This window comes from Amblyomma mixtum, chromosome 5 (genome assembly GCF_055824585.1).
Source record: "Amblyomma mixtum isolate Tamu chromosome 5, ASM5582458v1, whole genome shotgun sequence".
Lineage (NCBI taxonomy): Eukaryota > Metazoa > Arthropoda > Arachnida > Ixodida > Ixodidae > Amblyomma > Amblyomma mixtum.
This window is the reverse complement of record NC_143016.1, coordinates 67764943-67785559: the sequence shown is the minus strand read 5'-3', so window position 1 is coordinate 67785559 and position 20617 is coordinate 67764943. Positions and strand designations below refer to the sequence as shown.

At 48.3% G+C, this 20617-nt stretch overlaps 1 protein-coding gene across 1 annotated transcript in view; it reads right to left on the bottom strand.

Annotated features, from left to right (window-relative positions):
* Positions 1-345: 345 nt before the first annotated feature.
* LOC149342501 (uncharacterized) overlaps positions 346-20617 on the bottom strand; it is a 257180-nt gene continuing 236908 nt past the window's right edge. The window contains exons 2-6 of the mRNA XM_089544887.1: positions 10069-10362; positions 8765-8967; positions 7287-7608; positions 1206-1611; positions 346-748 (exon numbers count right to left, since the gene is read on the bottom strand). Of these exons, the coding sequence (XP_089401013.1) occupies positions 466-748; positions 1206-1611; positions 7287-7608; positions 8765-8967; positions 10069-10362 (1508 nt within the window). The 3' untranslated portion in view covers positions 346-465. The remainder of the gene's footprint in view (positions 749-1205; positions 1612-7286; positions 7609-8764; positions 8968-10068; positions 10363-20617) is intronic.

Here is a 20617-nt window from a genome sequence, read left to right as displayed (position 1 = left end):
GAAGTCATAGTTGCATCATGAATCAATAAGAATATAGCAATCTTCTCAAAATTTTTTCCATTAATTCTTAGGTTCAGAGCCGCCAGACACACTCTACGGACGTTAGAAGCAAAATACAATATAATAAAAACGGTTGCGGCGGCCACAGTTGCTGCTCTCATCGAACCACCAAAATTCATTGCGTCTGGGAAAACCGCACTCACTGCAGAAGCGGGTGCTCCCAACCAGCGACTAGCCGGCGCACACAGTCCAGGCGTAAGCCACCTGCTGCCACCAAATGACCCGCACCGACGCCGGTGAACAAGCGGCGGACCACGACTCCTTCCCTTGAGCGGAGGAGAACCGGAACCGTCCATGGAACCAGCGCCGTCGGCGGCGACGCCTGTCCGCCTGGTGCGCGTAGCGGTCCCCGGCGATGAGGAGCAGCAAAATGGCCGAGAGCAGCAGAGGCGCGGGAAGGCGTCGTCAGATGATGGACTCGCGGTTGCGCTCCTGTTCGTCCGAGGAGCAGCCGCTGCTCTCGGGGCTCGCAGCGCCGCATATCTGCAGCTCGATCTCTGCGAGCCGGCTTTCGACTTCCCACTGCTGCTGGCTCAGCTTGACGCTCATGGTGGCGTTCTCGGCCTCGAGCGTGACAAGCCGCTCGCGCAGTCTCTTGATCTCGGCAAGCAGGGCCTCTTGGGACGCGTCCCGGACCGGAAGGGGGCTCACGCCGCCGCCGCCCATCATGCCGCCGCACATCACGGGGCTGTGAGAGGGGGGGAGAAAACGAGCAGCCCGTTAAGTGCTGTCCCATCGGGATGCTGGCGAGCAGAGTCCGCGTTGAAAATGCGACAGCGTCTGTATGGTGTGGTGTCGCCACTTTCATTCGCATGAGGGAATTCGCGACTGCTTTAGCGCATTTCAGTATAAAGTACCCAACATGCTTTAGTGTCATTGCTTAAGTTCAGCGCTAGCACAGATCGCGTTGTCCACCATTGTTTTCGACCGCGTGAAATTGATTATTCTTAGTGTATAGCTAGACGCAATAAGTGACGCAATAAGAACGTGGAATAGTCCTGACATTCAAAAAACGAAACCGAGAGCGCACGTTTTCGCTTCGATAGTAGGGCTGCATTGTACAGCTGAGACACGGCACCGAGTCGCTATCGTCGCGGCGCGTCCTGTCGCATTCGCCCAACACGCGAGGGAAGAGGAGACCTCACCTGGGAACCATGAGCTGCGCTGTGGAGGCGGGCGAGGTGCCCGCGGGGCTGGCGTTGCTCGACAGGTCGGCGGCGGCCGGCGAGAGTCCCATGCCGGGGGAAGAAGGCGGCTGTGGCGGCTGGCGGTACGGCGACGCCGGCGTCGTCGTCACCACCGTGGTCAGCCGCTTCGGCTCGGCCGAGGATGCGGCGGACGGCGGCGGCGGGTACTGCTGCTGCTGCTGTCGGGAGGGATGGTCGGCGCCGTTTGAGCGGCTGGGGCTGCCGGGGTGGCCGGAGGGCTGGAGCAGGGCGGCGACTGAAGAGGAGGCCTCCTTGGAGGGGGCGCCGGGCGTCAGCTCCTCCAAGGGCAGCTTGCCTCGAGACTCGACCAGGCCTGGGGTGCTCCGGCTCCGGCCCAGGGACACTGCCGAGCCGCCGGGCCCCCGCCGCACGGGAGAGCCGCCAGCGGTGCGCCGCGGAACAACGGACAGGGCACGGTCAGGCGGCGGCGACTACGCGCAGCACTCACGCGCGAACCCACCCCGTATTCACGTGCAGCCTTGGCGGCAGTTCCTCAGACCATATGGGTTTGCCGTTGAAACGTTTTGGTGGGACACCCACGGCATCGCCGAAGCAATAATTTCCGGATGGTGTCAGGTAGAGGGCTGTGCTCAGCAACTAGGTTTTCTAGGCTTCGCATGTCCGATAAGTATCCCACTTCGCATGTCCAATAAGAATCCCACTAAAGGTCTCAACAGCAAACATTGTGACCCAGGAACCTTTGACCTAGACTGGCATACAGCTACGCGTGTGCTTTTAGGTAGCCATGGCAACTAGCAGCTGTGTAGGACGTTCCTATAGTCTGAAATTCTGCTGGCAGAACTTTATCGTGCTTTATGCGCTTTTACTTTAGAAGGCGGTTAATAAATTGAAAAAAAAAAAAAAACTAGCAAGCACGCGAACGTACTTCGCTAATGCACACTGCTCCACTCAATGCCAAGCATCACATTTCCATAATATCCTTTCGGCGCGCTGCGTTACAGGCCAAGTCACAAGTGTGGACCTGTATAAATTCAGCCCGAGAAAGAATTTTGTACTGGCCGACCCATGCCATTCTAAAGACAAATACACCCATATGAAAGGAGAAAAGCAGTACGCTGTCCTCTAGAGCACACCCTTTCACTCCCTTTTATAAGAGAGAGTGTGCTAAAGGACAGCTTACTCCAATTTTACTTCTTTCAGTTTATATTTTAACCGACCGACAATTTGCACATCAAAGCGACGCATCGGGCATGAAGCAAGTCACAGTGGAGAGCTCTGGATTAAACTACGTTACCTGCGGGTTCTTTAAGTTGAAACAGCCCGTAGATGCTAGCTTACGGAAGTGGTAGCAGGTTGTGAACACAGCTGATATACAAAACGTTTATTATTGTGAACCCAGAAACGCAAACCAATGTGTACGGTCAGGCCGGAGTGAAACGTGAATACGCATGAGCCATACGTTCGCGCTTTTCACCGAGATATCCCTTGAAAACCGACTTATTATTATACGTTTCCGGATAGACGCTTTACCCAGAAACATGAATCAGGCTAGTTGTACACAGAAAATTAAAGTGCGCACGTCAGATAGTTTGTTTAGTGAACAAGCGCTATTCGCGTTTCCTTCCGGCCTGACTGCGTGTAAGAACAATCTGTCAGTGGCCGCTGCCCGTGCGAAGTTTACATGGTCTTTGAAAAATCAAACCCTAGGCGAAGCAAGGCCAAACACCATTTGCAATTGTTTGCGATCGGCTTTGAAGTAACAACTACGTGGTATAAAAGTACTACACACAAAGAACGTCTTCTCACTGCGTGCAAATATTCGACAATTCTCTATTTGTTAACCTGCTGCCTTCCACAATATTAAAGCAAAGAGCCTGGAGAAAGGAGAGCGAGTAAAGAGTTGCCTTCTTGAATGCAGCAACCTCTAAAGACCGGTTGTTGAACATTGATGTCAACACCGTGCATTACACTTAAACAATTAAAATGCGAGCGCCACCTACATTGATTTTATTTGTTCATCATTAGGAATAAACTAAATCGAGATATTTAGCATGTTTTATACGCGACGTGGCAGCCTCCTATCTTCTTTTCCCTTTAGAATAAACACGAGCTTTCATAAATATAGTTTAACAGCTAATATGTTTACTCCTTTGCAGGCATTAAAAAACCCCAGGTGGTCGAAATTATCCGGAGCCCTCCACTACGGCGTCCCTCATAGCCTGAGTCGCTTTGGGACGTGAAACCCCATGAACGAAATCAAACTTACAGCTATCAAATAGAGCTTGCTGCAGAATATGTGCACGCACAAATGTACCGAGAGAACTAGTTATGAAAAAAAAAATGAAAATATTGTGCTGAGTTGCGAGGGTGCTTCAATCAGGCTGGCCAGGCGGGTAGAAGGCTCTCTTTAAAAAACACAAATTAGTAAGAAAACGTGGTGGCAAAACTACTCTACAAACCTGCGCTTGGAGACGAATCAACATGCTTCATGCGTGGAAATAAAATATGCAATCTCATATTTCTTTTTAATCACACTGTTAAGTGAGAAGGCGTTAAAGAGTGACTGGTAATAGCCTGCAGAGAAAGACGCCTCAAACGAGATTAAAAATTGATTTCACTTAAGCCGAACGGCTCTGACTACAAGTTGCAGCAGGTGAAACTTCTGCAGTCTCCCGTTTCCTATTCCTCAAGACGGAAGGTTGCCGAGAGTCACGGTGTGAATTTAATTTCGCATTCTTGTCCAAACAGAGAGAAAAAGAAAAGGGAAGAACGCGAGAGTTAAAAAAAAAAAGAAAACTAAGCACTAAGCCGAAAGTATCCAGAGAGAAAGACATCCCGGCAGAAAGACAAAAAAAAAGAAAGAAAAGATACCCTCCCCAAAAAGACCGTGCGGCGGTGTCGCGCCAAAAGTTGGCGACCCAATTTCCGCCGAACGGGGCCCCCAGGAGTCGTTTACGCGCGACAGAGTTGCGCCGGCGCGCATTCCGTCGCAGCTAGCATCGTCGATAAGCCTCCTGCGTTGCCGCAAGGACGCGCTGAGGCAGAAAAAATGCGAGCGCGTGTGTCTACGCCGCCGACTCCACCGCGCGTGCAGAGTAGTACACGCAGCCTGCTCGGCCCAGCGCACCCTTCCCCTACCTCAAAGACCCCGTGGTGTTTCGTGCCGGGGCCGTTCTGCCGGCGTTGCGTGCCTGCCCGTAAGGCCCCAGAGAGAGAGAGAGACAGAGAGAGGACCTCCTCGCTTCGCATGTGGTGCGTCGTCGTCGGCACGCTGCAACCTAACCCCGCGAGCTGCCCGCTCCTCTCAGAACCCAGCGAGGCACGTTGGCTGGGGCTTCCTTTCGTCCCATCAGGCAGCCGCTGCCGCTCTCTATGTCCTTTGTTACTGCTTCCGTCATAAATGTCGTCGCCGCGACAGCTGCTGCGTCCTCCCAGCCATCGTCATCGCCGTCGTCGAGTTCTCGCCGTTCTCGTGCTGTCATTCGCTGGCGCGCTGCCGGCGGCTGATGCTGCTTCTGCTCCACGAGCACTTCTCTCGCGGACTCTTCCATCCCGGTGCTCTCTTTCTCTCTCTCTCTCTATCTCGCACCTCGCTGTGTTTTTCCGACGCCCTTGAGCAAACGCGTGCGTTGGGCTTTACCGCAGAGAGAGCGGGGGCAGTGCTGGATGGGCGACCGACATATTTTGCCTGTTCGGAGAGCAGCGGCTGTTTCCACTGAAGGGTTGTCTTCACTGATGACAGAGATATTTTCCCTATTTTTCTGCGCGATGCCGGCAATGATTGATGCTGAGGACTTAATAGACGCGTCGCGTGCATGCTGGGGGCATTTAGCTTGCAACCGACCCTACGCGCTGCTCTAGATGAGCGTTTTTTTTTTTTGGACGTCAGTGCGTCGGGGATGGAAGTAGAGCTTAAACAAAATGGCTACTCCAGAATTAAGTGTTAGGATGGATGGGGTTAGAAAAATACCGTGACGAGGCACTTCTCCTGAGGTCGACGCGCAAGCTACTACAGAAGGCATTGTAGCGCGCTCCTAGAAACTAAGTGTCTACAGGACTTTTTATGCAGAGTAGTAGCTAGTAGAAAGAAAATCAGAGAAAGAGATAGCGAGAGAAAGATGTATAGGCAGAAAAGCGAAGCAAATAAAGATACACTTTGTTGACTGAAGCTGAAGCTTGAAATGCCGAAATGGCGTGCAGAAATAGTTCTTCAAAAAGAGTGCTGGCCTGCGGCTTCAACGTGCGTAGCGTATACAGCACAGCTGCAGCTCGCCTCGAGAGCACGAGATTTTCTTTTAATGGATCAAGAAACACCAATCGCTCCTTGCTTGACAATGCATGCAATCAACTTTAGTTTTTCTTTTCCTTTAAAATTACTGAGCAGCGGTAACAATCACGCCTAAATGGGATATCTTGTTGCGAACCAAAATTTCTGATTGTTTACAGAGAGGAGCCTCAATTTTGCATTACATCAGCTCTTTTTTTTTTCAAAAGCAATTCGATTCCTTAAAAGTAAAAATTAGGGAATACTTAGGCTCCACCTATAAGGCTATGACGCTACTGTGTTAATGGGTAACGTCAGTCTCCTGTTGCCCACGCAGACACGGATACTGTCTCCGGTATCACAATGACAAACATTATATGAAAAACCACACGGCATACATATAAAGACCCGCTTTAAGTAAGCCGCGCGAATGGGCTTGCATGGCCGAGGGGTTGTGTCTGACTCGCAACTCTACGGTCAGGGGTTTGTTTTCTGACTAATCACCCCAATCTTTTTTTGAGCGCAATTCATTTACTCTATACAGTTGATGTTTCCGTATATTGCATATATTGTCTCAATCATTTTTCAATTCTTCCGCTCCACGTGTGACGTACCCACTATTTCGATCAGTCCGGAGTTCGGTCGGACTGCGCCGGGTTTTGCGTGGAACGAGACTATTAACGCTATCTCTTTCATGGCTGCAGAACTATCTGCCTTCGTTGAGGGATCGATCCCAGAACCACTGAAACGAGGGCGCAGTTGGTCTATAAAGTGCGGCCTTCGGACAGTGAACGAAATCGCAGCAATCTAAAACTCGCAGGAATGTATAATTTACTCTGCTTGTTCGCAAGCGGTCCCATACTTGAAAAGCCAAACTGCTAGAACAGAAGAGATATCTCGCCAAGAATGAGGGCGAGAAGTGAAACTGAGACCACGCAAAAGAATAAATTGCGAAAATGCGGCTTTCCAATTAAATTCAATCTACTCATGTAGATTGTTATTACGTTATTTAGTTATTACGCGTCTGATAATAAAACTCTATGCTCGACAACTCTTCATATTTATGTTGTTTTTCCTTTGGCTATCGGGGAGAAAGTACATGCTGAAGTGCATAGTTAAGAACTCGGGTTGTAATTACTTAACAGCTATTTACTACAGCGTCCTTCAAAGGCCCCGGTCTCGCTTTGCACATAGCTACGACATTTAATTCATCACTTTTGCATAGTTTCTCTGCGCCTCTAAGGCGGCGACGCTGGCGCGAACATCTCACCTCAATTTGGCAAAAAGACTCTGGAAGCCGACATCACTCAAGCTGACGACTCTGACTCAGCTGCAGAAATGCGGCATCATGACTGTTTTCTACATGCGGTAATATCCGACTGCGTCGGTAATAAATTACTGATCATCATTAGCAACTGACTTAGTAGCGTAAGCCATCACTCTCTTTTTATTTAACCTGCAGCTGTTGTCGCTCAAAAGAAAACAAAAAGAGCAGAAAATAAGAGAATGCACAGGCATAGCAAGGCAGGCATAGAGAGCCAAATAAAAAGACAAAAGGCAAGTGCTAAGCAAGCAGGCACGTGATCGAGGCAGCAAGCGACAGAGAGAGAAGGAGAAGGCAGGGAGAGATATAAAGCAGGCTGAGAGGAAGAAGAAGAAAGAGGAGGAAGAGAGAAGGAAGAGACGGAGAGTGCCGGTGCGGTAGTAACGATATATCAGGTGTGCTGTGGCGTTCGGGGCGGGCGGGGGGTAGGGCGGGCTGCTGCCGCTATTCGGCGGTGTACCTGACGAACCTCTGTCGAGCGCGGTGGTGTCGGCGAGCCCGGCCTCGGAGGCGTACGACGGGACGCCCCCCATGGTCGAGGGGACGGCGTAGCGCGGCGCAGCGGCGCCCGCGGCGGGACGCGAGGAGTAGGAAGAGGGTTGCTGTCGCTGGGCCAGCGTCGACGAAGAGAGGAGGAGAGGCGAGGCGGGAGCGTCCAGCTGGAGAACGGAGCCCGCGAGGAACCTACTTTTGCGCATCGGCTCTCGCTTGTACTTCTCCAGCCGCTTGACGGCGATCGCCTCGAGACGCACCCGGGCGGCGGGGTAGTCCTTGAGCACGTCCCACATGTCCTGCGAACGGACAGAAATAAAATGCAGAGAGGCGAATAAAAGAAGGAAGACAGACGACCAAAACAGACCGAACTCGCTCGCCGTATACTTGAAAAGCAGCGAGCGCGTTGAGCTGAATGCGTCGAACGTCCAAACAGCCACGCAGAGAGGCCAAGCATATTTTACTCAACCCCCTACCCCTTTTCTCTCTCTTTTTTTTTTTTGTTGTAAGCAACAGCCGCTTCGGTCGAGTCGCACGAGCAACTGAAAAAATTTGATGCCCAAACGTGACACTGCGTTATTCTCCGTGAGAAAGAATCCGATAAATTCGAATCGTATACAAGTGACCCGCGCGTTGACGACGCAGGCAGACATCGAGGGGAGCGGAAAAGCCTAAGTAGCGGCGAGGCAGGAACGTGAGCGGCGTTCCATTCACTGCGCTCCAAGAGATTTCGCTCCTAAACAACTTGCTCTTCCTTTCTGCCAGTCTGTTTTTCTTTCGTTTTGTCCCACCTGCGTAAAATAACACTCAACAACAGTGAGATTTTTGCCCAGGACAACTTATTGTAACCTGTCGGAATGGCGAAAGTGGAATCGTGACTTGGAAAAAGTCTGCCTTGTTACTTTCGACTCAGATTAAACCGTAAAGGAGCTTGTTCAGAAATTAAGTGCCTGCTCTAACGGCCAAGTTGGTCCTGTTTACGCCATGTGAATAGTGCAAAAGCGTCCATACCAGGGCTCGGTGAGGAAAGCGATGGTGCGCCGTAAAAGCTTAAGCTGCATGGCATCGGTTGCGAGCATAGAGTTTTGGGCAACACCGATAACAAAAAGCGATGTCAGACAAGCAGGTGCAATTATTTAACTGCCTGGATGAGCTCTATACCCAGGATTTATGCCAGCTGTAAAATGTGAAAAAAAAACGATGCTGTGCAGACTCTTTGGCTGAGAGAGCATTGGCCTTTTCAAAACCTCTCGACTACACTTGTGTGCCTCTGCGTCATGTTTTGGGCAGAGTGAACTGTATGTATCTCAGTTTATAATGCAATCATCGCCGCCCACCTTCGTTATCTTCGTTTATTCTGCACTTCAATGTCATTTTGTCACATGCGACTTTTCGATATCGGCCTATATACACCGGTAACTAAGGCGTTCGGTTCAGCTCTGACGAATCGCGTACCTGCTTGTAGAGGCAGAAGAGGTCCGAGTAGCCGACGGAGCGCACTGATGCCGTGCGGCGGTTGCCGGCCGTTCCCATGTTGAGGATGGAGATCTCGCCGAAGTAAGAGCCCGCGCGCAGCGTCGCCAGCACCGTCTTGCCGTTGTCCGTGACCACTTGGAGCCGGCCGCGGTTCACAATGTACATCTCCTTGCCCACTTCACCTGGCGAGGTCGGTGGGAAAACGGAACTATACGTCACACTCCGCCCATTCTGCGTCAGACTCCGCCCACGGAACAACGGGAAGACTAAACTTTCCTACCCAGATCAAGCTTCCAGTATGCGGAAATCGGGTGGATTATGTTTCCGGGAAAAATTCTAGTCAACATGGAGGGAGAGGTGACATTTGTTTTTCCCCGTACAGCCAGTCTGCTTGGTGGAAGCAGCACTTAAGAGCTTAAATATTTAATACACTTCGAAAAAAGTTTTTAAGCTGGAGTACACTTCAGACCAAGGAATAATAATATTAAAAACATAAAAAAACATGTGCCCAACTATGAGGATGCACAGAAAACCTAAACAGCTTACTGAACCTTCATAGTTGAGGCTAGCCAAAGCCTCGTTCTGGTTACTGCAAGCCGCTGTAACCAAAGTGACTTTTTGCTGATGCGCTGTTTAACTTTCACTCCCATTCAGTAGTGCCGATCCCAGGGCAGTTCCTGCAGGCCATCAGCGTGCCGCCTGTGTATACTAAAAGCCATTAGACTAGTGGAGGCTCACGCCACTAATTGACCGCTGTGCAAATGAGCTTTGTACGTAAACCCTCGTAACTTCCGTCCATATGCTCTAATGCGCCGCAATTTATAGCATGTGAGAAAAAAAAAAGGCGGCTTAGCTTAGCTGGTTAGGCCGCTGACTAGACAGGTGGTGTTCAGAGTACGAACCTCGGACCAGGTTGCACTTTCCTTTGTGCTGTGAATGAAGAGCATTAGATCTCTTACCAAAACTATGTGAAAACACTAGTGCATAACAAGCTGCATAGTGCTGCTTTGTAGGCTTAAGGTTGCGCTTGGATGGATGCTAATGGGTAATATTCATTCGCTCTAGAGAGTGAAAAATTTATTCGTTGTTCACCTTCTCCGCTTTTGACTGTTGACATCATCAATCTAGTGAAGAGAGAGAGGGAAAAGAGGAACACAGGGAGAAAGAAGAAGGGAAGGGGTGAAAGAAGAGGCTTTTGTAGATCTATGCCTTCGTTAGCGTCTCGCGGATGAACCACAGGAGATGCCTAAACCTGCAAGCGCAGTGTGTGCCCCGCCACGCACCTTTCCTGCAGATGTAGTCGCCGGGGCTGAAGAGGACGGGTCGCAGGCGCAGCACCAGCTCGCACAGGAAGCCGGCCTCGGTGTTCTGGAAGATCTCGACCCGCTTGAGCGTGTCCAGGTGCACGTGGATGGCGATCTCAGCCTTGAGCTTGTCGGGCAGGCAGCCCACTGAGCGCTCCTCGTCCGAGCACTTCTGCGTCAGCCAGAGGTAGTCGAACCAGCGGATCACCTTGTTCTGAAGGTGCTCTGGCACGTGACGCATACGCATGTACGTCTTCACCGCGTCCAGCTTGGCTGCAACACACACAGGGAAAGGGGAAAAGAAAAGTGAATGCAATTAGTGAAAACTAGTTATTCTGACGCGAACTATGCGCTACTGAGAGGTGTTCTAAGACGCACGCGGCGTTAACAACTAGTAGGCCTAGTAGTACAGTAACCATGAGCTGCATGACACTGGTCACAGGCTTATCACGAAAATTCAGTACCAACTTCAAACAGCCTTCTAGGGGCGGTAAAATCTGAAACCTGCGAGTTTTGACACTCTGGGAGAGACACTGAAACAAGATTGCATATCCATGAAACTAGAAGCCTCGTTCGCCTGAGAAACATCAAGACTCTTCGTAATGAATATGTGCACTGTCAAGTGTGAGCGACTGCAGTTTTGAATGAACAAAAAAAAGTAAACAGAGGAACATTCCCTCGGAAAATACACACATACTTCCGTCCGAGAAGTCACAGTTCCGAAAGAGTAAAGAAATAACGAGAGACTCGTCACTAAAAGAAATGTGAATTCTGATTCAGATCAAAGCTAACACTCCTGTCTGTGCAAACTGATGCTTTTTTGAAGAACAGTAAAACAAGCAGCCTTGATTCAATATTGCTCTCGAGATTCTTTCTGAGGCAGGGTGGAGCTTCGTTAACTTCGCATGTCAACAAGGCACATGGCGATAGCCCTCAGGCAGGCAAGCGCTTTGAATACGCCCTGCGCAACCCTCACCAAGTATCTCACCATTGATTGACTAAACTTAAGAAAAGGTGTCTGGCAGCTGTTACTCTGCATCAAAATAAACGGCACACCTCGCCTTGAAGAAACGGAGGGTTATTGAGTCGTTCTTTAATACAGCGCGCGCACAGCTGAGGCCGATGAAGAAAACGCGAATCTGGAACCCTCCACAAAACTTGACTTTTCGAGGACAAACAAGGAACTCGTACGAGAAGCACAGTGCGCTCGTATTTTTTTAAGTTTCGCAAAACAAGTGCGTATAAGGAACAAACCAATCAGTCCAGTCAAAGCAATAATTCTCCAGGTCCTCTCAGCTCGGACCTTGCTTCTGCGGAAACCCCGATTATTGCAGTGCTCAGTGTTTCTGCACGATCCTTAGGTTTGATGCAGAGCCGGGAAAAGTATCTACACTAGACTAATTGCGGTTGTTTGCCGGCTGTTTCTGGCGACTGATGTTTCGTTTCTCCGTTTCTCATGGCGTCTTCTTTGGGGCACAGCTAGGAAGGCATGACTTCAAGAAACTGCGTGCACTAAAGCATATTACTGAATGCCTTGTATTAGCTGAAACGAAGTAATTTAATTGATGCAATCATTTCCGAAAAAATCAAATTTCTTCAAGAAAGCACTAAGAAACGGGAATTGCACTGCTAGCTAAACAAGTCGCACTTACGTGTACTTTCAACATTTGCCAACATCATCTTCGTCACCTCTCACGCAGCGGTGGCGCGGGGAAACGTACGGCGAAATCGCCCTATGTAAGAACGTGCAGTCTGCGCAGCCTGTTGCCTTTGCAAACTTCACCGCAAACTAAATAAATAAATTCTTTATTTCACTCATGAAGTGAGGGAGTGCGGGAAAAAAAGCTGAAAATTCAGCTTGACTAGTTCCCAGCTCCCCAGAGTACAAAAAATTCAGGAAACAAAAAAAGAGAGGCGAAGAAAAAAAATAAAATAAAATAATGGCAGAGCGGCATAAGAACAGCACAAATCAAAATACAGAAATGTTTTGTTTACAAAGTCAAATCGGCTTGTACAAGGAAAATAAACAAAACAATTCTAATTGAACTGTACGAGACACCGGTGATAAGCGAAAGTACATGCCGGAAAAAGCCCGAAAAAGCAAGAACGTTACATAAGTAAAGGAAAGAGACGAAGAAAAACAATGCGCATGAACAGAAAAGCGTCGCTCAAGGAAGGGTACAGCGTACATATGCAGAATGCGAGAAATGCACCATCATATGAACGGATTGTTGTCTGTGAACAGTAATTTCAGTTCTCTTTTTGAAGTTAACTCGGGAGTGATACCGTTTTTGTAACAGATATTTAGCAAGTGTGGTAGCATTCTGTTTATCATTTGTCGTCCATAATCTGTCCTGCACGTTTTTACTAACCAAGGCTGTGTGCTTCTATATTCATAAGCTAGTGTCCTTTTACAAAGAGATGCCAACCGTAATAGACAGTGAGTGTTGTTTTTTATTTCAATCCTATAACGTGAACACAAGCCGTGCGAGTATAGGCTGTCTATTTTCATTATACAATATTTCGAGAACAAAAGGTGGGAAGGGTGACTTCTGGGGACGTTTTCAATGTTTCTTAACATTTTTTTCTGCAATGTCAGGATTTTTTGCAAATTTCCTTTGGTTGTATTCCCCCAGACTAATTGGCAATAGTTTATGTGTGAGTGGAATAGTGCATTGTACAATAAAAGTTTAACTTTTGGAGGTAGAGTATATCTGTTTGCGTACGTTACCCCCACGATGCAAGACAGTTTTGAGATGAACTGTTGGAAAGTGCCCGTGTATAGTATGTGTCATATTTAGAGGGACCAGGAGAGACGGTTAAACAAACCTCTGACTTGGAGAAAAGTTGGTTTTCCTGCTAAGCAGAAGCGCAGCTTCAGTGTACTCCTCTCCAGCTCTGTGCGTTTGTTTTCGTCACGCTGTCTAACCTACCTTTCTGGGGTGAAAACCCGGTTTAATCATTTCTCGTGGTCCCTGTAGGTATGACACACACCGTACATGTGCCTACCGTGTGCACCTTTGTTCATGCAGAAGAGAATTATTGAAATAAAGAGTATGAGAGCAGCACATCTGGCGCTTTCATGCAAAGACTCTAAGTGGAGGCGCAAGCTACGTATGTTAGAAGCACGTTATAGACATCGTAAATAAGGTATATGAATCCGAGAGCTGCCTTATGACGTATTGCATTCGGCGATCCCAAGCAGCTCTCCGAATACGCGGAAGGGCAAGATACCCGTCATGATCCAGTCAGAACTCCGGGTATGAATCCAAATCGCCCATTGACATAGACTCCGGTTCCGTGGAGTGAGAAAGCTTGCCCCAGATCGCCGATTCGAATATGCCATTAAATGCAAAGCCAACTGCTAGTAACGGTAGTTTCAAGGTCGAGGAAAGGATGTGTTACCGCAACTGGGAAGAGACGAATGCAAAGAAGGAGACAGACACAGCGCTGCTATTGGCTCTCGTCCTATACATGTTGAGTGGTTTCTTTGTCTTCGTTGATGTGCCGACTAGCGGAACAGCATACCCTTTTGAGTTTCTGGGTCGGTTTAAATCGGATACTGAAAACAATGCGCATAGACTACGCACCGTAAAGTGAGCCTGTGCTCCTGTGCCAGCGAGATGATTGGTCGTTTGTTATTGTTGTTGATGTCCTCTGATCGTTTGAGTGGACCACTGACAACGCCATGCGCCCTATCGGTGCCAGTTAGTTATCTTTCAGAATCATGACGCGAATTTCAACAGTGCGTTGCCGTATGGTTAAAGAGCGATTTTTTTTCAGACGCTGATCGCGTGCCGAGTTTTAATTTTATTTATACTTCGAAACTGAATAAATTGACGATGAATATTCTGAATGCTGTTTATAATTTCCCAGAAGTGAAGCGGGCTAATAAAAAGGAGCGCACGTGAAATGTGCGATATAAACAAGTCCTTTAATGATATTTAAAATCGAAAAAAAAAAATCGAATTCTACTAATTATTCAGCACGGAAGCCGTGTTTCTAGCGTACTGCGATGTCAATATGGCCTTAGAGCTTTCTTTATTTTATTTCGCACATCTTCCATAAAAGCATAATTTGGGTTCCTCAGAAAAAACGGCATCTGTATTGCTTTTAGAAGACTGACAAGAAAAAGGCTGTCTTAAAAATTAAACGAAATGAACACGCGCTAAACAAAACGCGCGTCAGCATACGGAAAATTAAGACGGAAAATTTATGCAATGAGGTCACGACTACTAATTGCCTCTGAGTTTGCACTCTGCGCAAAGCCGTTGAAGGAACAAATTTCTACAAGCCAGAAGCGAGCTTGCAATTCAAGACCTCTGCTTTTACTCCACTCGTGTAGAGGAGTAACGGGGCTGCATAAGAATTTAATCCTCTTCGGGGAAAAAGAAACAGCGTCCTCACTTTTGGAATACACAGATTAGAGAGATTTTTCCGGGAAATAGGCAGCATGTTCCTCGAACACAGCGGAAAGCGTCGAGTGAGGAAGGGCAGCAACATGTTGAATTGCCAATAGAGGCTTTTATCATAGCGGGGACGTATTAGTGTAGATGTGCACTAGTTTACTGAACGTCGGCAGCGGACGCGTCTGGCTCCGCCCCTTCCATTAGGAGGTGTCAGGCAAACCGGTATAGTCCTACGCTTGTATGTCTCCGCTATGATAAAAACCTCTAATAGCACATGCGCTCAAACTGAAAAGCTCTGAGCGGTCAGACGAACACAGCAACCTCAGAGAGGAAAAGTTACTGTCAAATTGAATTTCAGTAAATGCATAGACATGTCGCGTTGTCAGTGACGGAATCTATTTCGATTATTGGGTCTGATGTTACTTATAGTTATGTATCTTCATTTGAAGCTCGCTAGCAATGTATTTTATAATTTTCATATCTCAGAAATCTGCGCATTCGTCTTTCGCAAGCTATGCTTCTTAAGGAGTAAACGTTGAACAGTCCCTTCGGTATGCAAAAATACTTGTTTATCATTCACTAATGAGGCCTAGGTTGAAATATGAATGCATCGTGTGGGATCCGTATACTAAAGTCATCATTCATCTACTTGAAAGAATCTAAAGAAAACCTGCGAGATTTATTTATTTGAAGCTTACACAGTTCGATTCCTTTTGAGAGATAACGAATTCTAACGAAATGTAACCCTCCGAGGTAAGAAGAAAGTATATTCAGCGAGAATTTCCCTCCTTATCACTAAGTAATAAACTGCCACTTGGTGCTACACCGTATTTATTGCCTTTGATAGACCTACACACACGTTCACCATCATCTCGGTTCACTGATAGTGGTGTTGCTTCCTTCCTTTCTTGTTTGAATTTTATGTTTGCCCCCTTGCTTAGGTCCGGAAGAGGGTGTGTAGTATGAAATGAATAAGAATAAAAACGTACTCCGCTAATTTTTCCTAATGCCACAGCCGGTGCTGATCATTCTTTGCGCTTTAAAAAATAGATCATTCTTTCTCTCGACGAAAGGCTCAGTCTAGCCTACCGTGAAATACACTGCTACTTCATTAGAGCGGTCGATCATCATGAACGCTTGGGGGCAGTAGTTACGTTTGGTTAGAAAAACTGTCACTTTTTGTTCATTGTCAATGCTTCTGTTCAGAGAAACAGCCGTATGGCTGTCCAAAAATGCTTTCTCGGCCCTTCTAATGAAATGTCGGGATTACAAGGAAGGCGACCACCTGCATTCATGGAATTTTTATACCGGCGGGCACATTTACGTAGCGTGGACGAGCTGAGGCTAGCTCGTTTGAGATAGTCCCGCGCGGATGATAACGCTTATTGCATCCTCCTTCCGGACCTGTTTTCTTCACCTTTTTTTCGGCTATAATACAACATTTTTTTGTTACTTCACTGGATGCACAAATAACTGCGGTCTTTCTCTTTTCATTTCATTATCGCACTTCTTGAGGTTTGCTCTTAAATATTTCGGATACAAGGCACGGTATGCGTCTGCGGCATTTTTTTTAGGCGAAATTCCTAATAGCTCCATTAGAAGAAATTCCGTCAGGGACCGTCTTCAATGAGGCCGAGAGATCTGCCCAAGAAGATGGCGCCGCAACCGCCGTCGTCTAGCCACTGAAGTGGTGAGTGTGAGGACAGCATGCATCAAAGTTAATAGGAACAGCCACTTTTTCGCTTTCTACTTCACTTTGTCTCTAAAGAAAGCATCATTTTTTACCATTATCCTGAAGTCACGTATTAAACGTCGGCAAACACGGGCAATAGCATTGTGAATAGATAGAGATCACGCATAGTTTGGTTTCATTCCTGACCGGCTTTGTACATTTACCGAAGAAAAGATCATGCAAGCGATTGACAAATCGCATTCGTGCATACGTTTGTTTCATTTCGCGCTGTGACCCAGATGCTGAAGTGACGGTATTAGTATTGGTACTGACGGTATTGACGGTGGAGTGATGATATGACGGTAAGTGCTGAAGGTATTTGAAAGAGGAATTCGCTGGCGCGATGCGATAGAGCAAGATTTCTCCGAAAAGCATGTATCGATATGACACACACAGTGATCCTCTGAATAACTGCGGAGATGCAATATACTTATCCCTGCTGAACGTAAACCTGAACAGCGTATGAAGCACCGAGTAAGTCGCAATGTCATCGCAATTTCTCTTTCGAGCGCATTTTCTCGATGTCATGCTTTCGCCGTTCGACACATCAGTAGCCTTCTGTTAGAAAATATTTCCGCTCTCTGACACGGAGGATATGTAGGGGTTTATTACTGTCATATACAATGATAGTCATATTAATATTAACTTATAATGCTCAAACCCATAAATAACCGCTTGCAGTTAAGATACACGGGAGATTTACGCCGTGACAAATAGGATACGCGCTATACCTCTCTGCAAACTATCCACAGTTCCTTAACCCGCATCTAAGTTTCAGTAGCAACTGCGACAGCCGAGCTTCGCGACTCGTGCATCCTATCGCGCCGGGCCCCGGTTCACCCGTCTCGAGCGAGCGGCTCCCAATATTTATTGCATAGCGTTAGACGGTGCCCGGCCGAGCTGGTCCCCGTTTCGTTTAAAAAATAAACAAAGGAAAGCTACGTCTGCGGTGTGCGGCCGGCTCCTGCGTAGGACAAGGTACCTGAGCTCCCCTCTTTGCTTCCCTACCCTCCCGACTCCCCAGACGGTGCCGGAACCTCGTTTCCCAGTGGCGCCGAAGCGCGCAGCTGCGCGGGACGCGTCCGGCACGGCGAGGTCTCCCGGAGGCGAATACGGGGCACCATTTGGCGAAGGGGGCGCAAAGATTGCGATTCGAACGAGCCGCCCCGCGAACGCGCTGACCCAGCACGTTCGAGTCGCCGTAAGCTGAGTGCTTATGCAAACGAGGGCAAGCAGCCAGATTGGCTCATTTGTTCGGGAGTACGCCGAGGGTACAGCGGCCCGCACGGGCTAGCGCCAGAGGGATAAAGGGAAAGCGAAGCGAACACGATCGTGAACGTATGTGAACTAACGAAGAAAAAATCAAATTCCGCTCGTGTAGGACGGAGGGGAATGCGGGGGACGGGTCCGCTAGGAATTGGAAATCATCGGCCGACGCGGAGGCAAGTGCACGGATTGCCACTTGCCCGCCATCGCTGCTCGCTGTATTCGCACACGCGGGCTGCGCTGCACACAGAGGCGTGTTTAATTAACGACGATGTCATTAGCGCACCCCAGTGTTGGCTGCGCGCGATTATGCTCGAGACTGTGACTTTCAGATTTTGTTCCTCTTACGTCGCAACAGACCATGACCTTTTGGAGTTAGCCGAAACTCAATAATCCATGTTAATATCAATGACTGCCGAAGCATACACGCGTTTTCGCGGGATCAGCTTTTGTTTGGCGTTGCTTCCGGGGGCATACTAATGACTGGCTGCTTTATGATGGGGAAGTGTGTAACGGGATGCAGAAACGCGAAGAATAACATCAATCGGGCGAGAGTAAGGGAACCGAGAGGTAAGAGTAATGTATTTTACTAGTGCGCAAAGAGACGCTACTCTCGTCATATGGGATTGTCTCGAAAGTGAAATGCATATGAAGCACATGTGAAGCTCATCTGCAGATCAAAACTTAGCAATAGAAGAAGAGTTGCGGGTTGCTTGTTAGCCGTCCGGTATTCATTACTTAAGAGGACTGAACCTTTTCACGCAAGCTTTGGTTGTGTATGCAAGCGCCAGAAACATGAAAAGTTTTTCCTGCTATTCGGCGGGATTGCGCTTTGGAACTTCACACAAGTTCTTCCGAGTAATCTTAACCCGGCATCGAAACTTTAGCTTAAAGTTTCCTCCATAATTTGCGTCGAAACTCTGTTGGAAAACCGTTAGTACTTCCGAGATTAGCTGCAGTGCCAGCACATGTTAATTAGACTCACAAAATTACTTGCAGAGAAATGTATGGAATCGGTCTCCACTTTCATCCTCCTTTCCTTTCCCAGTTTGCGTCCCTCACCGTTCTTTCATGCAATGGGTGAGAAACGTGAACTGGTATGTGAGGGAATGAGTGAGGGAGCTCTCCCCTCTTCCACTCTTACCGAGACAGCTAGCTCAACTTTAGACTCTTAAGAACCTCCTCTTATTTTTCTCGTTAAATAACATCCAAGAGTGAGTTCCGCGAAAATCACGTGCGTTATTTATGACCCCTGCGAAGGCCGAGAGAGAGAGAGAGAGAGAGAGAGAGAGAGCGCTTTTTCTCTCGTTAAGCATGGAACGCGGTGAAGCATTTCTGCAAGAAGAAAGTAAGGAGCGTGTTCATAGCAACAGCGATGCCGCTTCGGCGCTCTCTTCGCCTCAAGTTCCCGCGGCAATGGACAAAAAAACTCTCTCGAGACAGTGTCAGTCGGACCCGGAAACTATTTAGAACCGAGCGAGAGCACTTGCTCAGAAATTCCCCACTTCCGGCGTTTCCTCGAAAGGAAGGAAGGAAGGAAGAAGAGATGCACTTTTACTAGGGGCGGCGAGGACCGCGGAGTCGAGAATGTCGCACTTCCTGTCCGCAGGAGGCCGAGACGGAGGATGAGGACGAGTAGGAGGAGGAGGAGAAGGAGAGGCAGGGAGGCTAGCCGGAAGAATAGACCAGTTTGCTGCCCTGCGACGGGAGGACGCTGTAAGAATCAGTAGTATAGGGCAGAAGGAGCTCGCGGTGCGCACATATGACCGGAGAAAGATAAGGACTGGCGCTCAGCCCCGATTGCAGTGAGGAAGCAATATGATTAGAAAGCGGCTGCGTAAGGCCTGCGACGTGGTCCTCTCTCGGTCCTTCTGTAACGCCTTCACTACGCGTCGAACAAAACACGTCGGCATCGTTGTCGACGTGGATAACGCCCACGCAAGTTTTTCTGGGTGGCGGGAACTTGAAGCTATAGCATTAAAACAGTCCAGAGAAGACGTGAGGTGATCGGAGGCTGTTCGCGATAGGACACAGTCGGCGGTACAGCCTTGTTCGAAACTAACGGTTGGCTGGTCGACCACTGTTCTGGAGCAGTCACTGTAGACACCTCTGCCACTTTGCCGTGTAGCCTCTTGCAATCATTCAGTGCGTGGTAAAAAACCATTTCAGAATTAGTCACGAGCTGATGCTTTGCATGGAGCGCTTAATAAGTTCGTGAATATAGCCTCAAGAGGAGCTATATTTACAACGCACTGTTTACACGTGAGATCGCTCTGTGACAGAGTGCCGGGCTGCAAAAGGTAAGGCACCGATCAGTCATAGTTGTTTTTATGCACGAAATATTGCGTAGATTAATTTCCAATTAGCTGCTTTCATTTATTTTATTATTTAAATTAACTTTTATAACACTGAACGATATTTGGAGGAACCGTACCATTATCGCGAGCTCTTCAGACAACGTGCCCTCGGTTTTAAGAAGGCTTAAAAAGTGAATTTAAAATAAGCGTGCCCCGAAATTTACTTCCTTGCGCTCTTCGCACAACGCCATGTGCGAACTGCTAAGACTTTCTCCATTAGGGTGAAAGAAAACGAATGCAAAAAAAAAAAGGATTTGCTCGGCCTCTTGAGTTGCGTGGAAGTAAGACATTATGCGCGATCTCAGAAACTATACAAGCCCTCCGTAAACACTGCGGGGCCGGCAGTATTAATCTTACTTTTGCCGAAAATGGGCCCCGCCTGGCACTCAAGACAGACTAGTCGAGCAAAAGAGAAGCGGCAAGAAAGAAAACAAAGCACAAAATTGTAAAAAACAAAACAAGCAAATGAGCAAAGGCCATCGCGAGGGCCTGAGCAGTTTTGGGATAGATGATGGTTGCGGAGGGGCTCGCAAATGGAGTGCGTCGAGTTTTTCAAACACAAGGGGGCGTCATTCCGTGGCACGTTACAACCTGAAGGCCGTTCCTCCCTTCGCGTTTTTCTTTTTTTTTTGCTTTTCGTTTTTTCGCACCTTGCACTCCGCGTGCCTTTATCTACGCCTCACCAGCAGCGGATGGTTGGACCACAGCCGACACCAGCAGCCAGCGCGGTGTCTACTGTCGTGTTTCGCGCGCCCGCTTTGAAA